The sequence below is a fragment of the Spodoptera frugiperda genome, chromosome 1, assembly GCF_023101765.2.
Source record: "Spodoptera frugiperda isolate SF20-4 chromosome 1, AGI-APGP_CSIRO_Sfru_2.0, whole genome shotgun sequence".
NCBI lineage: Eukaryota > Metazoa > Arthropoda > Insecta > Lepidoptera > Noctuidae > Spodoptera > Spodoptera frugiperda.
In genome coordinates, this window is record NC_064212.1 from 139505 (window position 1) to 164157 (window position 24653).

The window sequence follows — 24653 nt, forward strand, 5'->3', positions numbered from 1 at the left end:
GGCGGTATTACATCGGAAGTGGAGAATAATGGCCGATTTGCTTATACCAACGGAATTAGCTGCTGATTGGTTTTCTCTATTGGAACGATTGTTGATATCTTTGTTACTGACTAATGAAGCGGTCTCGGATTGTTACCGAGTTACAACCGGCAGCCAATTCACTGAGGGGCTCAATGTTCGTAGACATATAGTAGGGTTCCTAGGTTCTACTTGTTAAGTAACCTTCTGATATTGATAACTTTAGTAAAATCCCTAACATAAACCTGAATGGCAACGATCCGTTGACCGTCAATAGTGGTAGCACACAGGGCACGTGTGGTGTGGGTGTGAACATGTACTAGTAGCGAGTGATTGCGTACCTTGCATTATTGAGGCAGAGGGCCCATCACGAGTGCTGAATTATTCGCAGCGACCCTCCGAGTCCCGCGGCCCTCCACGAGGCGACCCTGCAAGGGCAACAGACATATGTACCTCCATTGTGTAGTGTGTGGCACTCACAGGAGGGCAACTAAGTGACGCATGACGTATGTCGAGCAGTTGATAGTGCCTCAGTGTAACCGCGGCGACAATAACGTGCCGCCGTCAAAGCAAGGCGACGCTTAATATTTCTCTCTGCTTGATGGCGACGCTAAACCCTTCCGACCACCAATTAATTAGCCTTTGATCACACCGCCGGCCGAGCACTCGGCGCTCAGCTCTTTTTGTATTCAGCCTGGAGGCAGCTCTAGTTTGAATGTGACTGAAATAATTGTTGCCTAAAGTGTGTGTCGTAAAGTTTAAAGACTTGTTCGTGTAGTCTATTACAAAGACGGAGTGCTGACATCGCCTGACCTTCGTTTGAAGACAACTCATTTTAATTAAATGAACAGGTGGAGCTTATAGTACTTGTAATGATCAATTAATTTGTGCCGCAACCTATGAATGAGTGGCCGCATGTTCGCGCCGCCGCCGTATCTGTCATAAATCGTGTCATTAAAATGATTCCCTTAATTATCATAATGGCCGCCATATTCCGAAGTTGTTGGGAACATCACCTTGTACCTTGTACCTTGTGGCAATTAAGCCCCGGCCCACGCCCCCCCCCCCCCCGTCCTCGTGCTCCCTATTAACGTAACTTGTGTACACCTCACAAGACACACAGTTCTTCTACAATTAAATGATCTTGATCCAAGAGCGACAACTGCCGCCACTGAGTACAAGGAAGGTACTCCGGTGACACTGAAGTGGAAAAATGACAAACTGAATAAAGAGTTAAGTGCTCGCTCAGTGCTCACTGGGTGCTCGCGCTCCGCTTTTTACTGAACTTTTATTTAGCTGTCAGCTGTCAATGGAGGAACAGGAGCGACAAAAGACTCGGCGGGAGCAAAGAGTTCCATTGTGTCGGAAAATTAAAAAATAAATAGCGTTGTTATAGAGTAGGCGCGGTATGGGGGCATGATATAATAACTGATATAATAAATGTACAATATAAATCATCGTGAGCTTAGATTCTCGATGAGCGCTGACGTTAATGACGTTTCGACATGAATTAAGTGAGGCGCCACTTGTCAACGTCGCCGGCTATAAGGCAGACCTCGACAGGCGACAGGCGACAGGCGACAGGGTACTGACGACACCTCGACCTTGTTTGTGGACCAGCAGTACAGTTCCCCCACGCAACGTGGCGAGCGTGGAACTCGCTGCCTAGGTTTATTCTGACAGAGAGTCACCGGCTGTACCCACAACACCAGCCTGTATTACTCGCTCGGGACGTTACTCGTACGGGCTTATATTATGTGGGCATTATGAAATAAAGTACTATCACAATAGTTTAAGTGTAATATATTAATTAGTGTGGTATTTAGTAGGGAAGGTAAACTAGCCCCATTTACTACAGCAGTGTGGGGCTCGGTACATACAATACGTTACACATAGTATTACAAAAAGCCCCCTACGTGGCTGTGTGGGTAACTCATATTCTCGTACCGTCAGCGCACTCTAACCCACTCAGCGCAGTAACCTGAGCATCAACTCTACATAACACTTTAAACCTAGTACTCTTCACTTCATTACTTATATTGCCCTACCAAGGGAGTTTCACATCACCCTGTAGTTCGAAACCTACCGACGGCAAGTACCAATGTGACTTTTTCCAAATTATACTTATATATATATACTTTCTAAAATTACTTGGACACTACTGGCAAAGGGTGAAGGAAGATATCCCGAGAAAACCTGGGCTTATAATTCCTAATTATAAGTTTGAATCTGCCAACTCAACCGAACCATCTCTGTATAAGAAGAAACCTTTGGTCAGCAGTGGCTACTTACGGGCTGTTGATAAAACCCAATAACGCACTTGTTTTCAGAACAAAATCTAAGGAATAGTTTATCATTAATCAATCATATTCGTTAATTTATTGATGAAGTGTCCATTCAGACACAGTTAGTATTAGTTAGCGATTACATGGTTACTGAAATCATCGGTAACTACGTAATCGCTTTGTAGCAGTGATACGTAGAACACTGATCAAATTGTCAATATCACTAACTGAATACATTAACTACATTGTAGCCTGCAGCCTGCCCCCCAATGACCTGTATCCTGTGGGAACAAAGGCTGTGGAGCTCTCACACTGTGCTATCTGATGCTGCACTAGTCTGACGCGTACATCGCACAGTTCCGTACCGGCGCTGCTACTGACGGTACCAAGTTACCCCGACACGTCTGTTAATTCCTTTGAGTACACCAAAACTGATGTTGAGTGAAGATAAAAGTGCAAGCCTCACGGGCGGCTCACGTTGCTAGTGAGAGAGCTGACGAGTGAGGAGTGCCGAGCCCTCTCTTTGTAAACACGACGCGACGGCTGCGGCTCAGGGCGGCCCGCGCGCGGTCGCGATCTCATTTATCATTAAAAACATTTTCTTAATTAACTTTACGTACGTAGTATGTAGGTACGTAGTATATAGGTATGTATACGCGGCCTCACTTTGACATGCTTTGGTTTTGATGTTGCTTTAAATATAAATGAAGTTTACAAAGTCAGAGTCGGCAGCCGTAATGTGCCGTAATATCGTGTCAGTCGCCAGAGCATGGCGGGTGTTGTGTTATTGTTATCTTTCACATAATTTTTTATTTACGCACATATTTTCTTATTTTATTTACATTTCAATACAGTTTTACATACATTTGACACCGTACACGTACATGTTAAAGTCATTAAAGGCGCGCCATGTCCCGCGCTGCATATTATTCCCAGCTCACGGCGCGACGCTTGTCAAACTTTGATAATGGGCAGGTGGGTGTTTTACAAAGTTGCCGGTTTTTTCACGAAATAGCCGGGCGTGACTGGAGGCGCTGAGACTGCGGCCAATTTGTGTCAAACTCGCGCGAATTTGCCGCTAATTTATTTCACGCTCGTGTTCGCCTTCTATGAAAGATAGTTATTTAATTTCGTGAACGTTAAACTTTTCCTTTGGAATCTGCGCCTACAATAGCAGCTCGCGAATTACTTTATTTTTTCAAATTGTATCTAATGTCTGTTTGGAAGTTGTGCCGCCTGGCGCCGCTCGCCGCGTATTGTCGTAATATTAAATTACAACATTGTTGGAAGGCTTACCCAAGTCACTTGAACTCCGACATGCGTGTAAATTGACATTAAACTTCCACCATCTGTCCCCCCCGGGGCGCGGGGGCGCGGGGGCGCGGGTCGCGGGCCCTCACGCGCCGCAGGTTGCCAAACGTTTGCCGATTCATAATGCATGAAGTGTTAAACTTTCGGCCGCTCAACTATTCACCCCCTTTCTCTTTGAGTTAAAACTTTCGCGGCGTCAATATAATACATTCATTATTATCACGGGTGAGGGAAATCTACTGACACTGGTGAATCTTTTCCAACAAAACAATGAACCACGTGACCAGCCACGTGGGCCACTGCAATACGATACAATGTGATTACAGAGAATTGACAGGATATGTCTAGTGATTCTATGGCTTGCTTAACTTTGTGAATAGAAATCCAATTCCTTCGTTAGTAATTGGTAGACGAGACACAGGCAGTAAGACAAAGGAACCCTTTCTTTTACAGTGTTGCGACAGCAGCCCGCGGGCGGAGCAATCCCGCGGCTCCAGGACGGGGACATTACCAGCCGTAATTTACGAGCCACTTTAGTGCTCCCACAAAAACTGGAGACCACTTACATGCGTACAGATGTACTACATACATGTACTACACTAACATATAGGCTCGAGGTACATGGAACATGGCGCACCAGCCGCGAACATCGATCACTTTTATGACACACAATTATAACTGCCATAACTCTTTTATGTGCGAATATAAAATTACCTTTTAGATGTTTGCGAGTACAAGCTTTATGTGTCGCTCCGTCTGCTTACAAATTGGACTCGTTATGTTTTTATTGATGAAGAACAAACATTTGTTTCGTAACTGTCCACAACCCATTCACGAAACTCGCCAGAGGTATGAAATCGCTTCGGTTTCACCGTAGTTACACTGTGACTATAATTTCGAGACAGTATATTGAATAGCTCACTCCTCTACTCGTCAGTACCTAAACAAGCTACTTTATTCAGTCACCAAGTACCAATACACGACAGCACATATTAAAATATATCTTTTATTCTGTTCGATGGAAATGAAATACATTCCAGAACATACCTAAGTAGGTAAATAAAAATTAAATTGGAAGTATCATGTGTTCTGACTTATCCTCGACCAGAGGTCAGCAGGTACACAATAGGTCACAGTACGCAGCTCGCTACAAGACAGTCGCGTGGCACTAGGTACCCGCCCACAGAGCTGCGGCTGTCCGTCTAGTACATGAATATGTATCGGTAGTACGGTAACCACGACATGTGGCCGGCGCCACAAATTAGTGGCTATATCCGTGCGCCATAATTTGAATATTAATATAACAACGCTAGTTTCGTCATTAATAAATTATCTGTGCTCTGAGGGCACTACGAGTGTATGTGTTATTGTACGCTGTTAATAATTTATACACAATGTTATGCTGTGTACCAAATATGTACCGCGGTAAAACACGAGGTAAGAGAGTGTTACATGACTACAATCCTAACTTAACGTGCTTGGCTAATCTATTTTTAAAGTTTACGACATAGGTAGACATTACACAAGTGTGTGTGTGTGTGTGTGTCCGGGCGGAGGCTGACGTGTGACGCGGCCCTCACACATTCATCACTCATATTTCATGAAACGATCAAATTCGTATCACTTTCGTGGAGAGTGATAATTTCCCCCGAGACGAGTCGCAAGGAAACACGCCACAATAACGTAAAAGGGGTTCTACAAAGTATTTGTTTATCAAGATGTCTGTGTCACGACACTCGACACCCGACACCCGACTCATTGACGAGTGTCTGAGTGTACACCGCGCGACACAATTATTATCATCTCCCAATGTTAATTGGCTGACAGTTGTTAATGAGTAATTACGGGAACAAGTGATCGGAGACAGTCGCAGGCCGCGGCCGCTAAACGTTCAGACGAACAGCAAACAGCTTCTAATTACTGCGACAAGTACGGCCTGCCTAATTGATGGAGCTCCGTGACACTCGGTGTGTACCAGTGTTGGTTGCTTGGGTTCAGTACTTTGTCATTGTAACTTGGTTAATGATCGCTCTCTTTCATATCAGGTGGAGTTGTATAGAATTATAGACCTTTACGAAATCCTTTCATTGTTTAATGCTTAAAAAGACTTGATGTGTGTGTACATGGTCTATTACCCTCCACGTATCTCGGGGCTCCATCAGAAATAAATTGAATAGTCGTTTGTTGGAGTCTGCTCACCCCTCCATTGTTTACATCACCACAAAGGCTGGTTAATGAGTGGTGTAACGGCGCCCATGTCATGCTCAAAAATATTACGCGAACAATAATTACATAATAATTCATACAGAAACATATTTGTTTTTGGGTAATTTAGCTCGTTTTGTTGTTATTATGTAAAAAGGTGTAACGCGGGACAATGATGTTACCCTTTTGGCAAATAAAACATTTTATTTCGGGAACACGTGTGAGTTGATGTGAGGGAATTAAGTGGAGCGCCGGCAGGGAGTCCATCTCCCGCCACCGGGCGCCGACACTGGCCGACACACAATTGACTGGAACAATATCATTAACAGCGGGTACCCGTTGTAACATCCATTTGACAAATTATACTTACAAACAATATTAATTCGCTGTATTGACAATTTTCATATTGCTTCTCTTAAAACATGGCAATGTAATTTGACGTCGTGCTGAAGCAATTGTGCAAGGAAAGCATACACTCAAGAAAAGTAATTAAAACCTAACGACATCGTGTCTCGGCTCGCCGGGCGCCACCAGAGGGCGCGGGCGGCGTATTTGGACAACTCGAATAAATACCAGCAGCGTCTGAGCTGTACGGACAACACAGCGCTGTACTACTTGGTGCCCAGCTACCTGTAGCTGCGGCTGTATTCTGTAGTGAAACTGTAAGCAACTCATTTGAGCCAAAGTCGGCGTCTGATTCAATATCTGAGTACGCTTATCTAAGTTATTTTTTTAAGTACAATTCAAGTAACTCGGCAGTAGTTTCCCAGAACGTTTAAGCCCAGAGTTGTAAAAATTTCATAAAAGGATTTTCTTATTTTCCTTAAAAACTCAATTATCGTTACCATTAAGAAATTAAACACAAAAAGCATTAAAAGTTAGGAAAGAAAATAAAATGTATTAACTTTGTAATTATCAGAAGCGGTGTAATTTGTGCGACGTAGCGTCGTTAATCACAAGACAAAGCTTCGGTAAAAGTATTTTTGTTTATAAACCAAATAATCCGGAGATAATAAGTTCAGCTTTGTTGCCAAAACACCGGCTACTACATAATTGATAACGTGTATCTGCCGGGCGAGGCTGCCGCTGCCCGGACAGACAAATATTATAATCCTCATTAGAGAGGGAAGCGATGCCATTGAATTAATGACGTCTGAGGGAGCAGCTGAAGTGAGCCCTCGGTCGCGTCGCGTGGCGCGGTGCTGCCGGCTCCGCTCCAGCCGGCCTTCGTTACGTGTGCCCCGCGTTATCCAATCAAATGTCCTCATTTTTTGGGACGGAATATTTCATAAATTTCAGGGGACCTTATTATTTCCATATTTTAAGTACAACCTGTTCGTTCGGGAACTTGCGATGAAAGCTCATTTGAACAGTGACGGTACAGTGAAAGATTCTTAATCTCATTAATCGCGTCATTCTCCAGGTTGCCTAAATAATGTACCGTAAATTAACATGATGTATGTCTCCAAAATGTCCGCGGTATTTGTGTAAAGAACATTCCCACACAATCAGCGTAATATGTGTAACGCTTTATATCAGGTCCTACCGTTACACCTTAGATTGTTATGGCCAGTTCTAAATAAAAACGATTGAGCTTGAAATCTGTTACGTTAATGATAGCATCACTACGCTTTTAATATAAAAACCTTATTGTGTTAAAATGTAATAATCGAGAGATAGTAGAGGCTAAGCGTTCACAGTTGGGGCACTCCGTGGTAATGTGTTGAGATTACATTGTTGTCTGGCACTATGTAGTGACACATGGTTTGTGCCAAGTACCAGTATAACATTATCTTTGTTTCGTGATATAAATAGACGTCGGTGTCACACAGTTGCCCGACTCTCAGACAATTATTTTCTGCTCGACGGCCCAAAGAAATGTCAATAAGTTATGAGGGAGAAGGCAAACGTCCATTGCTTACGCGTTTCGTCTCGGAGCAATTTGTTTTATGTCAGCCGGTGAAAGATCCGCAGCGAGCCAGCGAGCCAGCGAGCCCTTCCATCAACCAATATCTTATTGCTTTCCATTCAATTTCGCTACTAATGCCTGTCGGCTAGTTTCTGACCTAGATTGCTCCACGGAAGGGCCGGCCGTGTAATTTAGCAAACATCGTTTTTTATTTATACTGCAAACACTTTCGCGAATGATACTCAGTTATTGCCATCATGTGTAATGATTACAATACATAATGCCATACAACTGTATAAACATTGTGTTCCTGGAAGGTGTAACAAGCTCTCAGAACTTGTGCTAACTCCCGGAGTACTTCCAGGAACGCAAGGATTTGCTTATTTATTTAATCAATGGACCGTTACGTAGATAATGTGAATGTGTATTTAGATACTATCAGCTAGTTGTCTGCTAAGCGGGTGTAATAACCGTCGCGGGCGGAGACGTCGCTAACGATGTTACTGGCAGCATGTGTCGCCCGCCTGCACTAACATCGGCTTAAGATAGTTTACACTAACTACTCATGCCGCGCAGTTACTACGTATTAAACTCCGAACAACGCGACAACGCGACAACGCAGGTGGAACACGATTACATTTTATAAGCACTCCCCTCGAGTTAGTACACAAACATCCGACGCTTAGATACAACTAAGTGATGCTGATTTCTGCGACGTTTCAGAATATTTTATGTTAATTTCCGTAGGTAGGAGCTCATCTACTTGTCCTCAAATAGATCTGTTTGTGTATCAGTCCGTCTCCACTGCAAATGTCAAAGGCCATCATCACAAAAGTTGTTTACGAAGTATTACAGTGAAAAAGAGCATTTTCACAGAATTCAAGTTCCGATATTTTCTTTACACAAAGAACTTTTTCTGAAAGAATTTAATAAAACGGCCACAAACTAAAACAAACAATGAATGCTTTAAAGTGGAACGACTTCTCACCTCTCGCCTTTCCACGAAATTCTATCGAAGAAAAACTGGAGGTCATTGAGTAACCGAGACTCTCGGAGTTGTAACATTCGTATGCAGATGACGCTCGCACCCGTCGACGTATCGCCGCCGTCACGCCGCCGCCCCGCAGCCGCCCCGCCGCCGCCCCGCCGCCGCCGGGCCCTGCTCTAACGATATGGGCCCTGAGGTACCTGGGACCCCGATACCGAGCCTATATCTCCACCGACGGAATGCAAATGGCGCGGAATGTGTCGTATATTTCTTCAGATAGAGGGCGTGAAAAAGAAAATCAAAGGATAAAAGAACTTTGTGCCCAAACAGACTTGTGTTGTTACGTTTTGATACTAGTTACGCAAAAAGGTCTCAACTTCTTTATAAATATTGCTTGACGTAGTATCAGCTCGCTAACAGACCGACTATATAAAATTCTTGTAAACTTCCCAGTAAGTAGTAGGCAGCGCTTGTACAACGTCGCAGTAGGCAGTGCCTCCTCATCACGCAGATTCCAGACGTAAAAATAAGATTAGCGTGACGCGGCACGCGACCTCCCGCACAAGCTATTACTACGAATTGAGGAGAATGGCTTCTTCTCAGTCGGTCAACGAGCTATTTGTATTCATTACGGACTCTATTTCAATTCTCTTTTGTAGTGGAAAAGAAAATCATCGATAGAACTTTTCACAACATTATAAACATTTGATAGGAAGTACTTAGAGCCCATATTGTATAGCTGAACATTTTATAACTGAACTGATCGTAAGGAGAAATCGTTGCTAACAACCGGAGGGATATAAGGAACGACATACCTACGTGGATAATAATAATTAAGTATTACATCAAACCATACGACACCTTCGGGAGATCATTAGCTTCCACTCATTAATGTCACTCACTTATCCCACACTGTTAACATTATAAATGCAAAACTAGAGCTGCCGTCTCTCGGTTATGTTTATACACTGAAATTGAAATTTAATTTGGCAGTTGTGCTGATAACTAGTTAAAGCATTTATGGAAACGAATCTTGACATTTCAGTCAAAAGAATCATCATTACAAGCCCTTGGCAACACAGAGCTCAGACATTCCAAGGATCGTATCAGCCATCCTATACCTATCTATATTTGTACACGTTACATATTGTACAACTGTTTGGTACCTAGTGCCCTGACCCTTCGAGTGAGCCTAGTTTAGTATGCAGCCCAGGCTCCGTGCCTAACAGGTGGCCAGGTCGACACTTCCAATCCACTCCGCACGGACACTGCCAGTATCAGCCCGCAACCCTTTCACCAAACTTATAAAACTAACTTTAAGGATTATGTTGTGTACTGGTATCAAGGCATGAAACCTTTCTGGAAGTTTAAAGATTCTATTTTAAAACATTAATGAATAATGAAAAAATCAAAGCCTCAAGTACTGGGGTCTCAAATAGGACAATATTAAAAATAGAGGTTCCTGTAATATAACGAAGTGGATTAAGAAAAGAAAACAAAATAGGACACTTTAGGATAATGTGAGGATGCGTGACGGGTGCTCTCGAGCGTCGAGCGTCGTCTGGTGGCGACACGGGAGGACCATTAGTCTTGTTACCGCCACCGACGGGAGGAGACAAAAACTAAAGTCCCTCTCACAGAGATAACTTTGTATAGACAACGTTTAGACACGGAGCGTCTCCACCTCGGACTAATGTTGCCAAATCTCCGCGATTAATTTGAATAGGAACACTTGGAGCGTGCGAGGTGCGTGCGATGTGCGTGCGATGTGCGTGCGATGTGCGTGCGCCGCGCGGCTGTTGTTTGTGTTCGATGATTGTTTCCTCACTTCCGTATTGTGTGATCGGCTTTTGATGTAAGCGCCTTTACAATTCCCATTCGAGTTGCTACAAAGAAAAGTTAATCAACGTGGGAGCCGATCGAGTTCTGATCATTTGCTACGTTTTCCTGCTCCGAGCGTTCTTTACTCTCATAATGTTTATGATTGCGCGGAGCTGCGGCCGCGTACACCGCGTACACCTTGCTGCCTTACGGGCCGTTTTGTCATGTCTCGTTTGAGCAACATAATTAGACATTTTTATCATGGAGTACCTGGCGTGTGCCGCGTCACCCTCCTCACGGCGCGCGACGTGCAGTGACACGGGCTGACACCAGGTGCGACAAAGCCGCCAGGAATTACGAGCGTAAAGCCTTTTGTGCGCGGACGCTTTTTTGTCGGACTGTTCGTTTGAAACAACTGGCTACAATACTCTTGTGCCGCTTAGAGACATTCGAAAAAACTCGACATTTTTAAAAATGAAAAAGGTCAGGTTTCCCCAGCGTGTCATTTGTAGTACCTGAAATTCGTTTTATACAAGTATGTAATGTTTTCAGACTACATTTATACGTCCTTTTGATGACGTCATGTGTATATTGTTTTGTTGGTGTGATTCGTTGTGCTTTATTTATTTAAGTAACATTACATGTAGTATTGAACTTATTCAGTTGTTTACACAGCCTGTGTTTGTGTGCAGGCAATCGTCGCGTGATGGCGCATGGATTGCTTGCGGACGGCGTGGTGCTGGTGCGCGGCGCTGGTGCTCGCGTCGCTGGCCGCCGCCGGCCCGCGCTACAGCAGCCGCATCGTGCACACACACGCAGGTAACGTACTACCCACCACTTACATAATTATGTAACATACATCGCGGAGTTTATTTGGCCACCGACACGTGAGCAGTAATTACTCAAGGATGGTATAAACACACGCGTCGTCTCCCCGGGCCCCGAGCTCAGGAGATTTTAATTCCGTCAGATCCCGGGACAATCCAATCAGCCGGCCCCCCCACTGCACGGTGGGTAAATGATGTTGTCCCGTTTTGCAGACGCGCCGTAGGAATGTGGGATCAAATTAATTATTGTTTGAAGCCGATTCGAGGCGTGCCGGCAAATAGGATAAATGGCGGCTTTTCCGATACACAGCTCGCCGGGTGATTCGGGTGATTCGGCCAATTTATTTATTCACTGCTGTCTCCGCACTGCCACTGATTTAGCCCCGATTTGCTCTCCACGCAATCGCTACGTCAAAGGGAAATACAGTTATCAACTGTTTTTACAAATTGTTTGTGTTTTGTGGGAGCGGGGATATACAGAGTAACGGTTTTACATTTCTAGAGTTTCGTTATTTTATGATGTTTTGGTTTGTTCAGTGAGTGCCTGTCTACATTGTAAATATCAAAAATATGTCTATACAGAACATAAAAATTTACATCGGCCATCGGAGTCATAAATAAATAATTTGATTTGAAATAAAAAGAGAGTTTTATAAAAGTCTGCGATGAACCAGGAGCGATCCGCGGCATCATAGTGGAGCCGGCGTCCCGTCGCCTGGAGCCCGTGGAGGTGTTCCTGGGGGTGCCGTACGCGGGGGCTCCGGCTCGCCTGGCGCCGCCGCCCCCGGCGCCCAGCTGGCCGGGCACTCGCCTGGCCGACGCCTTCGCCCCCGTCTGTCCGCAGCGCTATCCCGACATATCCAACAAGTAAGGACTTTGTATGTCTTGGACCTCTCAATTTTCATTGCACATTCCACAATATCTACTACTAAGCTTATAACAAGTCTCTTCCCTTATGAGAGATAGCATCTCTCGGCTGATGGTGGAGCTTTGTTAAGGACGTTAAGTGTACGATGTGGATGTGCAGGAGTGCGGCGCTGGCCAAGATGCCGCTGGGCATATACAACGAGCTGCGAGCGACGGTGCCGCTCCTGGCCAACCAGAGCGAAGACTGCCTCTACCTCAACATATACGTGCCCGGTAGCGGTGAGTTACTTCACTTGCAAACTGTGTGTAATGTATTGTCCACTGTCTACTAGTGCGGTAGTACTGATGTTGTGACGTTGCAGGCGCGCGCGGCGTGGAAGCGCCGTACGCGGTGGTGGTGTGGGCGGGCGGGCCGTCGCACGAGTGGGGCACCGCCAACGCACTGGACGGCGCCGTGCTGGCTGCGCGCGCGCATCTACTCGTCGTCACCATCAACTATAGGCTAGGATTGTTAGGTACGAAACACATACCTTATTGGCACTGGAAAGATAATAATTTGTGATTTGTACTGAAGCACTGATCGTGTTAGTTTATTGTCAATTGCCTCTAGGATAGACAGCTGGGATGATGTGTACAATGTACATTCTCTGATCAGGTTATTTAACGCCGGGCGTGCGATCCACGGCGGTGCAGGCGGCGGGCGGCGCGGCGGTGCTGGACGTGGCGGCGGCGCTGGGCTGGGTGCGGCGCAACGTGGCCGCGTTCGGCGGCGACCCGCGCCGCGTCACGCTGGCCGGACACGCCGCCGGCGCCGCGCTCGTCAACGCGCTGCTCATGTTGCCCGACAGTAAAGGTGAGCCATGGCTACTTTACAAATTGTTACGATTACAAATTAACACGTAAATTGATACTGGAAAATGACACATTTGACGGATACAGCCTCCAGTCTCCCATTCCACATCACATCACACATTTCATTAAATCTTTACGATGAAAAGAGAATGAGGCACGTTATAAACTGGAATCGTAACTTAAGTTTCACTTAACGTAGACATTTGTATGGTATTTATGTGAACTTAGCTCGCTCGTACATATTGACTGAAAGATGATTAGTAACACACCGCGCCGGTGAGGCAGACATGATTAAAATATACACATGTACAGTATATGTACAGACGAACAGACAAGATCAATAAACACAAGACAATAAGCTGCCAGGCATCATCAAGGTACATCTAATGCTAAACCAACACACGAGGTAATTTAGTCTAACAAAAATATTTACCTAGACGTGGTAACGTGCGTAATATATCTATACTCATAAATACAATTGGAGTGTCTGTTTGTAATATTGAAATAACAGCTTTTTACATATCACTTTTTTACAATATTTTCTGTCTGTTTGTTCCGGCTAATAGTTAGGAGTAACTTAGGCTACTTTAAATTTAGAAAAAAACGTTTCTGTCAGAAGTAGTCATTCTACGCGGCCGCAGTCGCAGGTAACAGCTAGTGTATACGTACGTGAGCAATATATGTAGATATATAATATTTGGGCGGATTGGCGCGGCGCACTGAAATATTCCCACAGCGATCATTTGACTGCGCCCCGCAGGATATTGCATACTGCAGCCTCACCAACACGTGCCATCAATATAAAATCAAAGAGAAAAATGTGCACAAATAAAATATGCATGTGTTTGAGCTACATATTTTATAAATACTACGTATAAATGCACATTCTATGTTTTCATATATTGAGCTATCTGTAGGTATATATTTGAGTGTCCTCCGTACCTATATATTTTAGTCACGCCATTTTAACAAACAATACTACAATACCAACTGACGTGATTTACCCTGATTTGGCATTGGTCCACGCCCAGCAATATAGTGCGTTGTGTGGCAGGGCTGGTGTCCCGCGTGCTGCTGCTGAGCGGGTCGGCGCTGAGCCCCACGGCGCTGGCGCCCGACGCCGCGCTGGCCAGGGAACACACTGCGCAGGCTCTGCGCTGCACGCCCGAAACCACCAATGACGAGAACTGGTAACTATTCCATTGGTTGAGGGTCAAAGTAGAAAAAATATAAGATAAATTGCTTATTATTTACATGTGAATACTTGTAGGTTTGTAGAGTGCATCCGCACCCGTCCACTAGCGGCACTCCTGGCAGTGGAGGCACCGAGAGCGAGGTTCCTGGCTGGCTGGGCCCCATCGGTCCCCGTCTCCCGGGACGCTGGCTCGCAAGGCCAGGCCCCCACCAGGGCGCTGCATGCCAGCGAGACCTTCCTAGACTGTGCACTCGCTGTGGTGGTCGCCACCACTGAGAGTTACCAGTTCTTCAACGAAGAAGACATTCGGCATGGCTTTGAAGAAGAACACAGGTGAGTTTATCTGTTTCGATACTTTTGTATAATAAAATAAGGTATGATTTTAATTGTTGACGTTGTATCACATCAGGAACCGCATCCTCCGCACATACGTCCGCAACGTGTACCGCTACCACCGCAACGAGATCTTCGCCGCCATCCGCAACGAGTACACGGACTGGGAGAAGCCCATCCAGCACCCCATCAACATCCGGGACGCGACGCTGGAGTCGCTCAGCGACGCCGCCGTCACCGCGCCAGCTCTGCGGGTGGCACAACTACACGCCAGGAGAGGAGCCAAAACATACTTCGCACATTTTGCACACCAGAGCAAAGACGCTGATTATCCCCAGGTTAGTTCAATATTTGATGAAATTTCTCAAAGTGAATAAAGTAATCAATATGCTAATAAGTGTCATAATAGTTTTCATCTCTTTGCAATAATAGCATAATGTGTGGGTAGTCCAATTACTGCGCGTGGGGGGGGGGAGCGACAGCCACATTATAATATGTGAATGAATTAGGGAGGTACGAGCGGCCATTAATTTCCTCACAATCTCCGTGATCACCGAATTTGTCAAAACTTCCTGTAATGAATAATTAGCTCGTTTGCATTATCACTAACGTCATAAAATTACAGTGGAATGAATATATTGTCCGTTAATGTATTGTTCTCGTTTTGTTTGTGAAAATATATCGAAGGACGGGACTGCAGGTACCAGTATAACTTTTCAGTGAGCTAACAACGACCCTTAAGCTAACCAAGCGTGGGGATTAGGACACCCCGTTAATGAATTAATTATCAATTGATGATGATAATGAGGGAAACCATTTCTCCCGAACAGCGGCTCGGCAGTGTAACAAGTGAGACCCTGCCCTACTTCCTGGGGCTGCCCCTGGTGGGCGGCATGCAGCTGGCGCCGCGGAACTACTCGCGCGGTGACGTGGCGGTGGCGGAGATGTCCGTGTCGCTGCTCGCTGCCTTCGCCAAGACCGGGGACCCCACGCCACGAGCCGAGGAGAGGCACCACGAGGGAGCCACTACCTGGCCCCGATACGAGATGAACACTCAACAGTACTTAAGTATAGGTGAGGCAGAACGTCTAGTAACACAATAACAGTTCCCCTACAACAACCACTGCTTGCTGCACTCACTCTAATATCCAATCTGTTTCATTATGTTATGCTTTCCCACATTTGACAGCGACATAACTCACTGAGTCAAAAACAGCTCCATAAATAGGTTAATGTAATTCATAGCACACGTGACACACGTCGGGCGCCGCGACTCACGACTCACGGCTCGCGCCCGACGTACGAGTGCGTCATGTGCGTACAAAACAAGGGTGAGCCGAATAACACGCAGATTTTTCATCAAGTGATCTGAGAATAAAATCTCGCTCGGCACCGAGTTAATCAGATAAGGCGCTGCTCAAAGTTTCAGCTCCATATTGTGTCGAAACTCGTTATTTTTACGATCTGCTTTCCCAGCGAATGTGCGTGTTTTCCCTTCCCCTACGTCTACGGGTTTACAACTTTTTTAATCCTTTCGTTACGGCGTTCTTACATACGTACGATACGTGGTACTGTGACCATTTATTCTCTCCTTATAGAATTTAGTTTGACCTCAGCTAAATATTCCGAGAACCAGTATATTAGTGATATCTTTTCTATTCTCGGGGTCACACAGTCACGGACCATTTGAGGGGCCGATCGAATTCGCTGAGGCCCGCTAAACAACTTTCTTCGAAATGAGATGGTAGTTTTTTATTATTTGTTCAATCATGTAAATTCGTTTTCTTGCAACCCTAGGCAATGACTGGCCGTAATGTAATATGTAGTACTTGTCGGAGGTCAATAAATATATCTACGATGTTGTCACTGTAGGTACCAAGCTCCGAGTGAAGAGTCATTACCGCGGCCACAAGATGGCGCTATGGTTGCATTTGATCCCGCAGCTGCACCGGCCTGGCGCTGCGCCCCGCCATCATCAGTTCAGGTCCATACATCCGGACATGTTTGCAGGTCAGTTCTAATTATATAGGTATATAAGTGACAGTTCTACACAGGTTGGAACTCCACACGTTACTAAGAATGTCTGGAACTTAATTTTCATAAGTTATTTAGGCTGGTGAAGGAACAGAGTTGGTCAAAGTGGATGTGTGTACAAGTATGCAAGTATGTTTCCAGAAGAATCCCCCATGTACCGCACGTGACCGCCGCGGAAGGAATTCCCAAAATTCCGCGCAACTTGTGGATAAGCGGTGGTCTGCTATAATAGTTGATGCGTTAACTTCCTGCCTCCATTGGCTTCCTGGATGTTCTCGTCGTACTAAATGTGTATGAACTGAGCACTGTCTACGTTTAGTCTAACTTTCGTTATTTTTCTTCATTAAGACATGTTATAAAGTAAGTAGAATATTTCGTACTTCAATAACAGTGGGTAATTTCCTCGGAACATAGATCGTGACGAACAAATATACAAAGGATTGTATGCACCGCGTTATGATTTAGATTTGTAATGTTTGGAGAATAGGTTTCAGCTGTAATTGGCGGTGAATAGACGGCGCTGGAAATTTGGCCAATCACCGCATAACATAGGCGCAGCTTTAATGGAAAGCAAATTGGTAACGTCTACCGTTGCTTAAATTGAGCATGCCTTATTATCCAGAGCCATTAGTGCTATTTCCTGGCGCGGCGCGTAAACGGAACGCCCTCATTAACCGCTCCCCCCCCCACCGTGTCCCCCGCCAGCACCGCTCCCCGTTATAAATGTTCAGGAACACTATGACTATAGCTCGGGCGTGAGCGGAATCAGGACCGCGAAGTTAATAACACGCGTGAGATTATATTAATTGGAGGAGACGTCACTGAAAGGATTCAAGTTTGGGAGCTCCACACAGTTTGAATACTAAATAATGGCGCAGAAGCCGAAGAGAATTCAAGCTTTAAATTTCTTCGAGCGAGACAAGTTGCCCGCGCCGGCACTACTTGCTAGGCGCCGCGCGTCGGCTTTGTTTATATGCTCCCGCAGACATTATACGGCGGTCCGCGAACCGTGCCGCGATACGTGGCTCCGGGGCTGCGTTTGGAATGTATAAAAATAAAAGTTGTCGCCAAAATATTTGGTAGACTAGTGATTAATGGCGGAAGGTGTCACGAATGAAAATAAATCGATCAGGGAGTGTTTCGGGTGGGCCGGAGCTGTTATTAATTGTCCCGCGAATGGCTGGAATTCCTCCATAATGAGCGGTATGGGAAGAATGGCGCGGTCTGGTGGCGAACAATGCGGCCCTTTGTCACGGACAACTTCACTCGCCGCGCGCCGGCTGGAGGCGGCGACACCACGCGACACACGCCGCGCGTACAATCCTCGACTATGTGTATTGTTGCCTGGGAGATATGCTCTTTATGTTCGCATGCTCGGGATTACTTTCCAAAGAATATTTACGTCCAAAACGGTCTTTAAAATGGAGCAGGTCATGCTTTGTCAAATTCGGCGGAGCCATATATGAGTCGACCCTAGCCAGGGGTCGTATGAATGTCTCCGAAGTTTTGGTGGCAGTTTTACATAAGTACGTACTACATAAGTATGTAAAATTACTTCAACTTCAAACACGTAAGAACTACTACTACTAAACTGGAACTGTTGGAGTGTGTTCTAAGAAAATATTTAACAAAATCACAAGTTTAACATCTAATGTGACTTGTTTAAACTCTTACAATTGATGCTATAGAGTAGACAGTTCTTTACTAATTGATATATTGACACACAAAAGCTACAGCAGTCCATCCGCAGCCTCCGTTTGTCCGGCAGTTAGCGCTAATTAATCTGTACGTGCTAGTGTAGCGGGCAGGGGACACACTGCACACTGCACACTGCACACTGCCCGGCGGGTGTGACTCGGCGTCGATCGCCTTTTGTTTACAAGCATTGCTCGCTAATTACCGCGGCCGCCGAGATTGTGAGGTCATCATCACTGTACTGAGTTGGACGTGTCGGCAATTGTATTTGTTCACTTTTCAATTACAGCAGATTCTAAGACACAAACCATAAATGTGACGCCATAAGTAGAGGACACCTTCAATACAAGTGTACACATACCTACATTACATACAGACATTTGTTTCCACAGTTATTCAAATGTCATTGCAACATCACTAATTCAAAGTGTATAAAGAATAGATCAACGTAGCTTCCCCAAGCAGCGTGTAGTTGAGTGGCAAACGAGAACATTAAAGTGTCGATATCTGAACCAGGAAAGACGCGGCTGGCTTTTGTTCAGTTTCCTGGCGCTGGCTCGCCGCAGGGCTGCGACTCAATGTAGACAATTTGCTGCCGACGGTGACGGCCATTCAATATCGGCACAAACGAAAACTTTGATTGGATGCCCCTTCATGAATTCCATGAGATCGTTCTTTAACAAGTCTTAAAAATTGAACCAGTCTTTCTTATTAAAATAGGATTTTGAGAATAGCTATTGGGATAATTATTTTCGCTTTTTATGACCGGATTTTTTCAGTCAGCAAAAGTTTACTCAAGTAGGTATGTACCGTACGAATACGTACGTATAGCTTTCCTTTATTCAGGTTAGGTTGAGATTCCACACTCGGCCGTGGGTCGCGAGGTCCGTGTAAGAAACAATACTATTGCACAGCTGGCTAGACATGTTCCAGTCCATCCTTAGCTTTACAATAGCGATCGCGGCGCGGGCGGCGGGCGGCGGGCGGCGCGCGGTGCCGCCGACAATCGCTCTTTGTGCGAGTAGGCACAAGTTGGGATCGCCTGCATTGTGCGCGCGTCCACCATTCATTACCAGCCTTTGATAACTTCAGGGATCGCTTTCTTGTTCAGATATGTTCTATATTGGTGAGCTATTTACTTTGCCACGCTATTGACAATCTATTGAATTTCATGCGGTTATCATATCTTGCGTGAAATGGGTAGCCGTGAGTGGGTACAGCCTCCACGTGGAACAACCGGGCGATGGCTGCGATGTTATTGTTATAGGATGGCGATTAACTGATGGCTTACTCTGCATTAAGTAACGATGATTAATGAAACTATTTAGTTCAATTTTACGAGCACAAAGTTTCCAGCCTTCGGTTAAATTTTAATGAAGTGAGTAACATTCCTGGAATCGAAGCTGGCTACAACTAGAAATGCCGGCTTTATTTAAACAATGCTGACTTATTAAAATTCCACTCAATCCTTAGGCACAGTCGCACAGCTACTGGCTGAGAACTAACATTTTTGAGCCGAGACCTAGAAACTGACATGGATCTTAATTAATTTAAATTCTTAACATTTCATTAGGGTGCGGTAAGTTTTATGTCAAAAACGGTTAATTAAAAATAAGTGGAGGCCTCGTTTTGTACTTGTTTATAATTAATTGGTAAAATATTAATTACTCGGCGTTGTTATAGTTTCTGCTTTAGTACCTGAATAGCTGAAAGTTCTAGTTTACCTTGTAATTGTGTTGTGTGTTCAGACCAAACTTAAACATAGTCCGATTAGGCAAGGTCTTGATATTTCATTCAGTACTTAGTTCCTGAAATAGGGCTAGCTACAGTACCGAGCGACACTTTGATGTTCATCAGAGCTACCTATAAGAGTAGAGAATAATATCGGGTCACATTCCATAAAAACTGGTCACAAACTGACTGTTTCTTCTTCCACTCAGGTGAGATATTCCCTGAGCTCTACACGACCACGTCGGCTCTGGATGATGAGGAGGACAGCACGGAGCCGGAGGAGGACTCTTCAGAGGTGGAAGAGTGCGAGCCGTCCCCCTCCCCGCGCCCCGCACTCTCCGCGCTGCCAGCACCACAGCCCTCGCCCAAGGAAGACTCCCTCACCAACCTGGACTCCCAGTACTACAGGTAAGTGGTTTAGCAAACTCTAGAAACAAGATTGTGTTGTGGGAATAGTTACCAAAAATCCAGTAGAGGGCGATAGATGTCCAATTACTATTTTAGTTTCACTTTGTCAGATGAAGAAGTTCAATCACTAACTTTAAGAAAACAGTTATTATCCAAAGCTACAAAACACGGACCGCAACATTAGTGTCCGCTATCCGGTCCGTCTATGTGGAGCAGGATTTGCATCCAATTAAGGGTCAAACTGTCAACCGTTGTGTAGTAGAAAAATGAATGGAAGGGCATTGAGGGTATGGTGGAAGCTGCACAAAAAGTAACGTAACGATGTTTACCGTAATAAGATAAACAAGTGACGAAAAAAGAATTTGTTGAGCTGAAGGGAGCGCCAATCTCCGGGGAGCTAAGCCAAACAAACCTTAGTCCGGGCGCGTCACAGCGGCACATTCCAACAATACGAAGTAGTCCGGGAGCCGCTGTGAAATGTTCGCTGTCATTAAGATGTTGATCCACATCTGAAGTCCCCGCCAGCTCAGCCACAACTTGCAACAACACTCCAACTTTCTCCTAGTTTTACAGAGACATTCTGCCGCGGCCGTAGCTACACACATATATACATACATACATATGTTTTTATCATAGCACAAGTTTGTTGGAGACTTGGGAACAGTGGCCACTTCCATCTGATGCTTTGTATAAGTTGTCTTGTGCCCGAACTTGTATGAGTCTCGAGTAGAAAGCGAACGGCGAGAGCAACGTGTCTGCTCGCTGGTACTATACATACAGTAAACAATGGATGTTTATGTTGTTCCATATTACGCTGTTCTTTTTTCGTTGTTGTGCAATACCTTCCATTGAATTTGATAAAGGGAGTAAAGCGGAACAGAGAGCCGATCATAGCGCACAAAGTGGTTCTCACGGGCGTTGTTAAACTTTCATAACATGTAAATGTTGGCGGGCGCTGCTCGGCGCTGCTCGGCGCTGCTCGGCGCGGCCCGCTCCGTCACCTGAACACTCTCTAAACAAGATTGATCGGAGCATTTTGTAGCGAGCCTCGTAATCTCGCTAATGTGTTTACTTACCTGTTTGCCTTCCTGAATTCTGTCCCTTTTGTCTCGCATATAATGTCTTAATGCCGGCCCATTTCTCAAGGGGAGCGTTTTTTCCTCCAGACAACTGGATACTGCTGATAATGATAATGGATCGCGCCGAACTCCGACTGAATTAACTGGCCTCTGTGTCACTCCGGAATAATGACTCTCATATTTCAATCGGATGCGATCACATAATATGTTTTTGTACATCGGACTTCAATCGGCTCTTATATCTTCAATTTGCGATTAACATAAAGCCGAATCGCTCGTTTGACCTATTTCTGAAGCTTGCGACTAAAGGGTCGAGTTCAATATACTTCAGTATTTCAGTGACGTGATACTTTATCGGAGTCTGAAATGAAAAATTCGGAGAACTATGGTAACCGACACCAAGTATACACGAGTACGATGTAACATTTACAGACGATTACATCACATTCTGAAGTTTCAATAATCGATGTTATGAAACGCAAAATAAGAAATAGGTACTTCGATTAAATGTCACGTAGTTCAAATTCATTCAGTTGTTTGTAGATATATTCACGCTGGTGTTGTTGTGGTGCAGCTACACGGTGGCGCTGGGCGTGACGGTGGGCGCGGGCTGCTTCCTGCTGGCGCTGAACGTGCTGGTGTTCGCCGGCATCTACCTGCAGCGCGGCCGCCGGAGGACCGCGCACCGCCGCCCGCGGAGGGAAGGTCAGACCTCACAAGCTTTCACAATAATTACTTCCCCGAGCCGAACTAAAGACGTCTCTAGCCGTGACCTTTCACAAGACGCTCTGAAATTGTTTCGTCTGAACGAATAAAAAACTCCGAAGTACCGCCGCGTCAACCGCTTATCTTTCCAGTTCAATGGAACGTGTCAACTGCAGGAAGCGGTTTTATTGTAAGATTATTGTAAACGATTTACTCCAACATACCATTTGTGTACGCCGTATTTACTTTTACGTGCCGCCAACATTTCACTATGAATACTCCGAGGCGGAGGAGTAAACACTTTTTTACATTTCCGCAAAAAGATGTCGTATCTAAAAACATTTTTATGAGCAACCGCTCGGCAACTGGACCGTACTATAAACTACAAACTCGATTCTCACCCAACTGCCGCAGGCCGCGGGTACAGGGGCACGGCACAGTCGTAGCGCGGTCATTTACAAACTGACTGTAATATTTCGAGGAGATCGAATTTGTTATTCATGGTAGGGACAGTAATAACTCACGGAGCCATTTTAAGTGGTGACAGAGTGATGCGAATAGTGTGCCGTTGTTACAGTAACCGTTCGCCGGTCAACTTGTGAAAGATTCAATAGTAAAATATCCGAATACGAGCAGTTTGTCGGTCGGTCCTTAACTCGCTACTTTGTAATCCAGGCCACCGCCAGCACTTGCAGTAACTGTCGGTATATCTCTAGTAAAGCGGGGCACTATATTTATGGACGTTCCCAGCGATTGGACGCGACGTGCACTCTCATTCATGTGCAGTTCAATACGGCACTCCGGTTCAAAAACCACGGAAACATTTTGTACAGCTCCAATTTTGAAATTCAACATGTTGTGTCCATGAAAAAAGGATAAAGTATTTTCTCTATTTGTCGCCATACCAGTTCTCCCTCGGCTGCGAAACATTGCTCGGCTGACTTTCGATTAATCCGATTTAAATTCGTATTTTCATTGGCAGGCAGTAGCAGTAGTCGCAGCGGCGCGTCTCTGAGCAACGAGCCGACTTCTGTCACCTCGCCCCGCAAGAGCACACTCAAGGTAATAATATCGTTTTGATCACATGCACCCAGAGCAGATCATGTCAAGTTAATGTCAGTGCATGTACTGACTCACAATCTTGGCGTCCATTAACATATCTTTCGATTTCCACAGCGCAGCAGCGAGTCAGAGCTGAAAGAGAGGCCGAGCAGCGCCGGCGTCGCGCCGCCAAAAAAACGCGTCCAGATCCAAGAGATATCGGTGTAGACGATTTTTGAACGGCCGTTAGTTGGTACCTGTGCAGTATCTGTCACTGCTACTGGCTGGTCTGCGTGTGCGCGTGTAATTACACTGTGATGACTAATCGTGTGAGTGTGTGCGTAACTGTGGCAACGAAACTTCCAATCATGTGTGATGCGACGCTACGATGTCGTGTGGCAGGTTAGTGACGCACAGGTCTGCGGCAGTGAGTACCCAGTATAAACGAACGTGTGTCTCCCTGGCTGAGCAGTCTCGGCCCACTGCTCCCGCTGCAGTGGTTGGATACGCATACAAAATATGCATTACAATCGTGATGCATGACGTACGAGTGTGCGGCACAAGCGATCTCTCTTCAGCGCTAGAATACATTGCTGGCTCTGTTCCGAGCAATCCGCTCCCATCGCGAGGTCAGTGCACAATCGATACGTGACTTCCAATTTGCACAGATGTTGTCTATGGCCGAGGGCGGTGTGTTCTAGCGTCAAGTATCTACCTCCTGACAATTACACAGTTTAGTGCAATTTACATTTGTGTTAAGTTTTTGTTATTGTTTGTCTTGAATTTATATATTGTATAGTCTACTGCAGTGTTAGTCCCTCTGTTACCAAACTGTTTTATATGATTACGTGATGATATTGAAGTATTTAATGGAATATTTGAGTTGTGAACTCTAAAGTAACCAGTAAGACCTTTTTATGACTACTCTGTACATAGTATTACTATATAGACGGATATACATACATACATAATTCTGAACTTGTGGAAGCGACGCCGAGTGGTGAACTTTGTATATAACTACTGTTAGTTTCTATTATACGATATTGTAAATATTAGATTGTGGTGGATATCTGTGAACTCTGATGATGTTATCATCTGTAAAACGAGGTTTTATTAAAGACCATTTTTCCTGACGTTCGTTATTTTATTTCAACTTTAACCAAAACAATACGCAGCCACTTTACAGAACACAATTACTTCGATGATAAGAACCTAATCTGGTGACGAACATTACAAAGTTAATTAATTTGGCAAGAGGCTCCCGTGGGGGGGGGGGTTCTAAAGGTGATTGCGCAAAAACCATAGACCTGGCAATGTAAAAGTTTTAATGGCTTAGCAAAAGTTAAAAA

The 24653-nt window shown here is 45.1% G+C and overlaps 1 protein-coding gene across 2 annotated transcripts in view; it reads left to right on the forward strand.

Annotated features, from left to right (window-relative positions):
- The window catches only part of LOC118273142 (neuroligin-4, X-linked), a 53579-nt gene extending 29142 nt beyond the window's left edge, over positions 1 to 24437 (forward strand). Inside the window, exons 3-16 of one of the 2 annotated variants that reach the window (XM_035589948.2) lie at positions 11230 to 11356; positions 12039 to 12231; positions 12392 to 12510; positions 12594 to 12746; positions 12887 to 13084; positions 14138 to 14273; positions 14354 to 14611; positions 14688 to 14949; positions 15442 to 15685; positions 16484 to 16621; positions 20281 to 20479; positions 22133 to 22263; positions 23246 to 23325; positions 23440 to 24437. In XM_035589948.2, coding sequence (XP_035445841.2) covers positions 11251 to 11356; positions 12039 to 12231; positions 12392 to 12510; positions 12594 to 12746; positions 12887 to 13084; positions 14138 to 14273; positions 14354 to 14611; positions 14688 to 14949; positions 15442 to 15685; positions 16484 to 16621; positions 20281 to 20479; positions 22133 to 22263; positions 23246 to 23325; positions 23440 to 23532 — 2310 coding nt within the window. In that variant the 5' untranslated portion in view covers positions 11230 to 11250 and the 3' untranslated portion in view covers positions 23533 to 24437. The remainder of the gene's footprint in view (positions 1 to 11229; positions 11357 to 12038; positions 12232 to 12391; positions 12511 to 12593; positions 12747 to 12886; positions 13085 to 14137; positions 14274 to 14353; positions 14612 to 14687; positions 14950 to 15441; positions 15686 to 16483; positions 16622 to 20280; positions 20480 to 22132; positions 22264 to 23245; positions 23326 to 23439) is intronic. The other variant, XM_035589949.2, reaches the window with a different exon arrangement.
- The last annotated feature ends 216 nt before the right edge of the window (positions 24438 to 24653 follow it).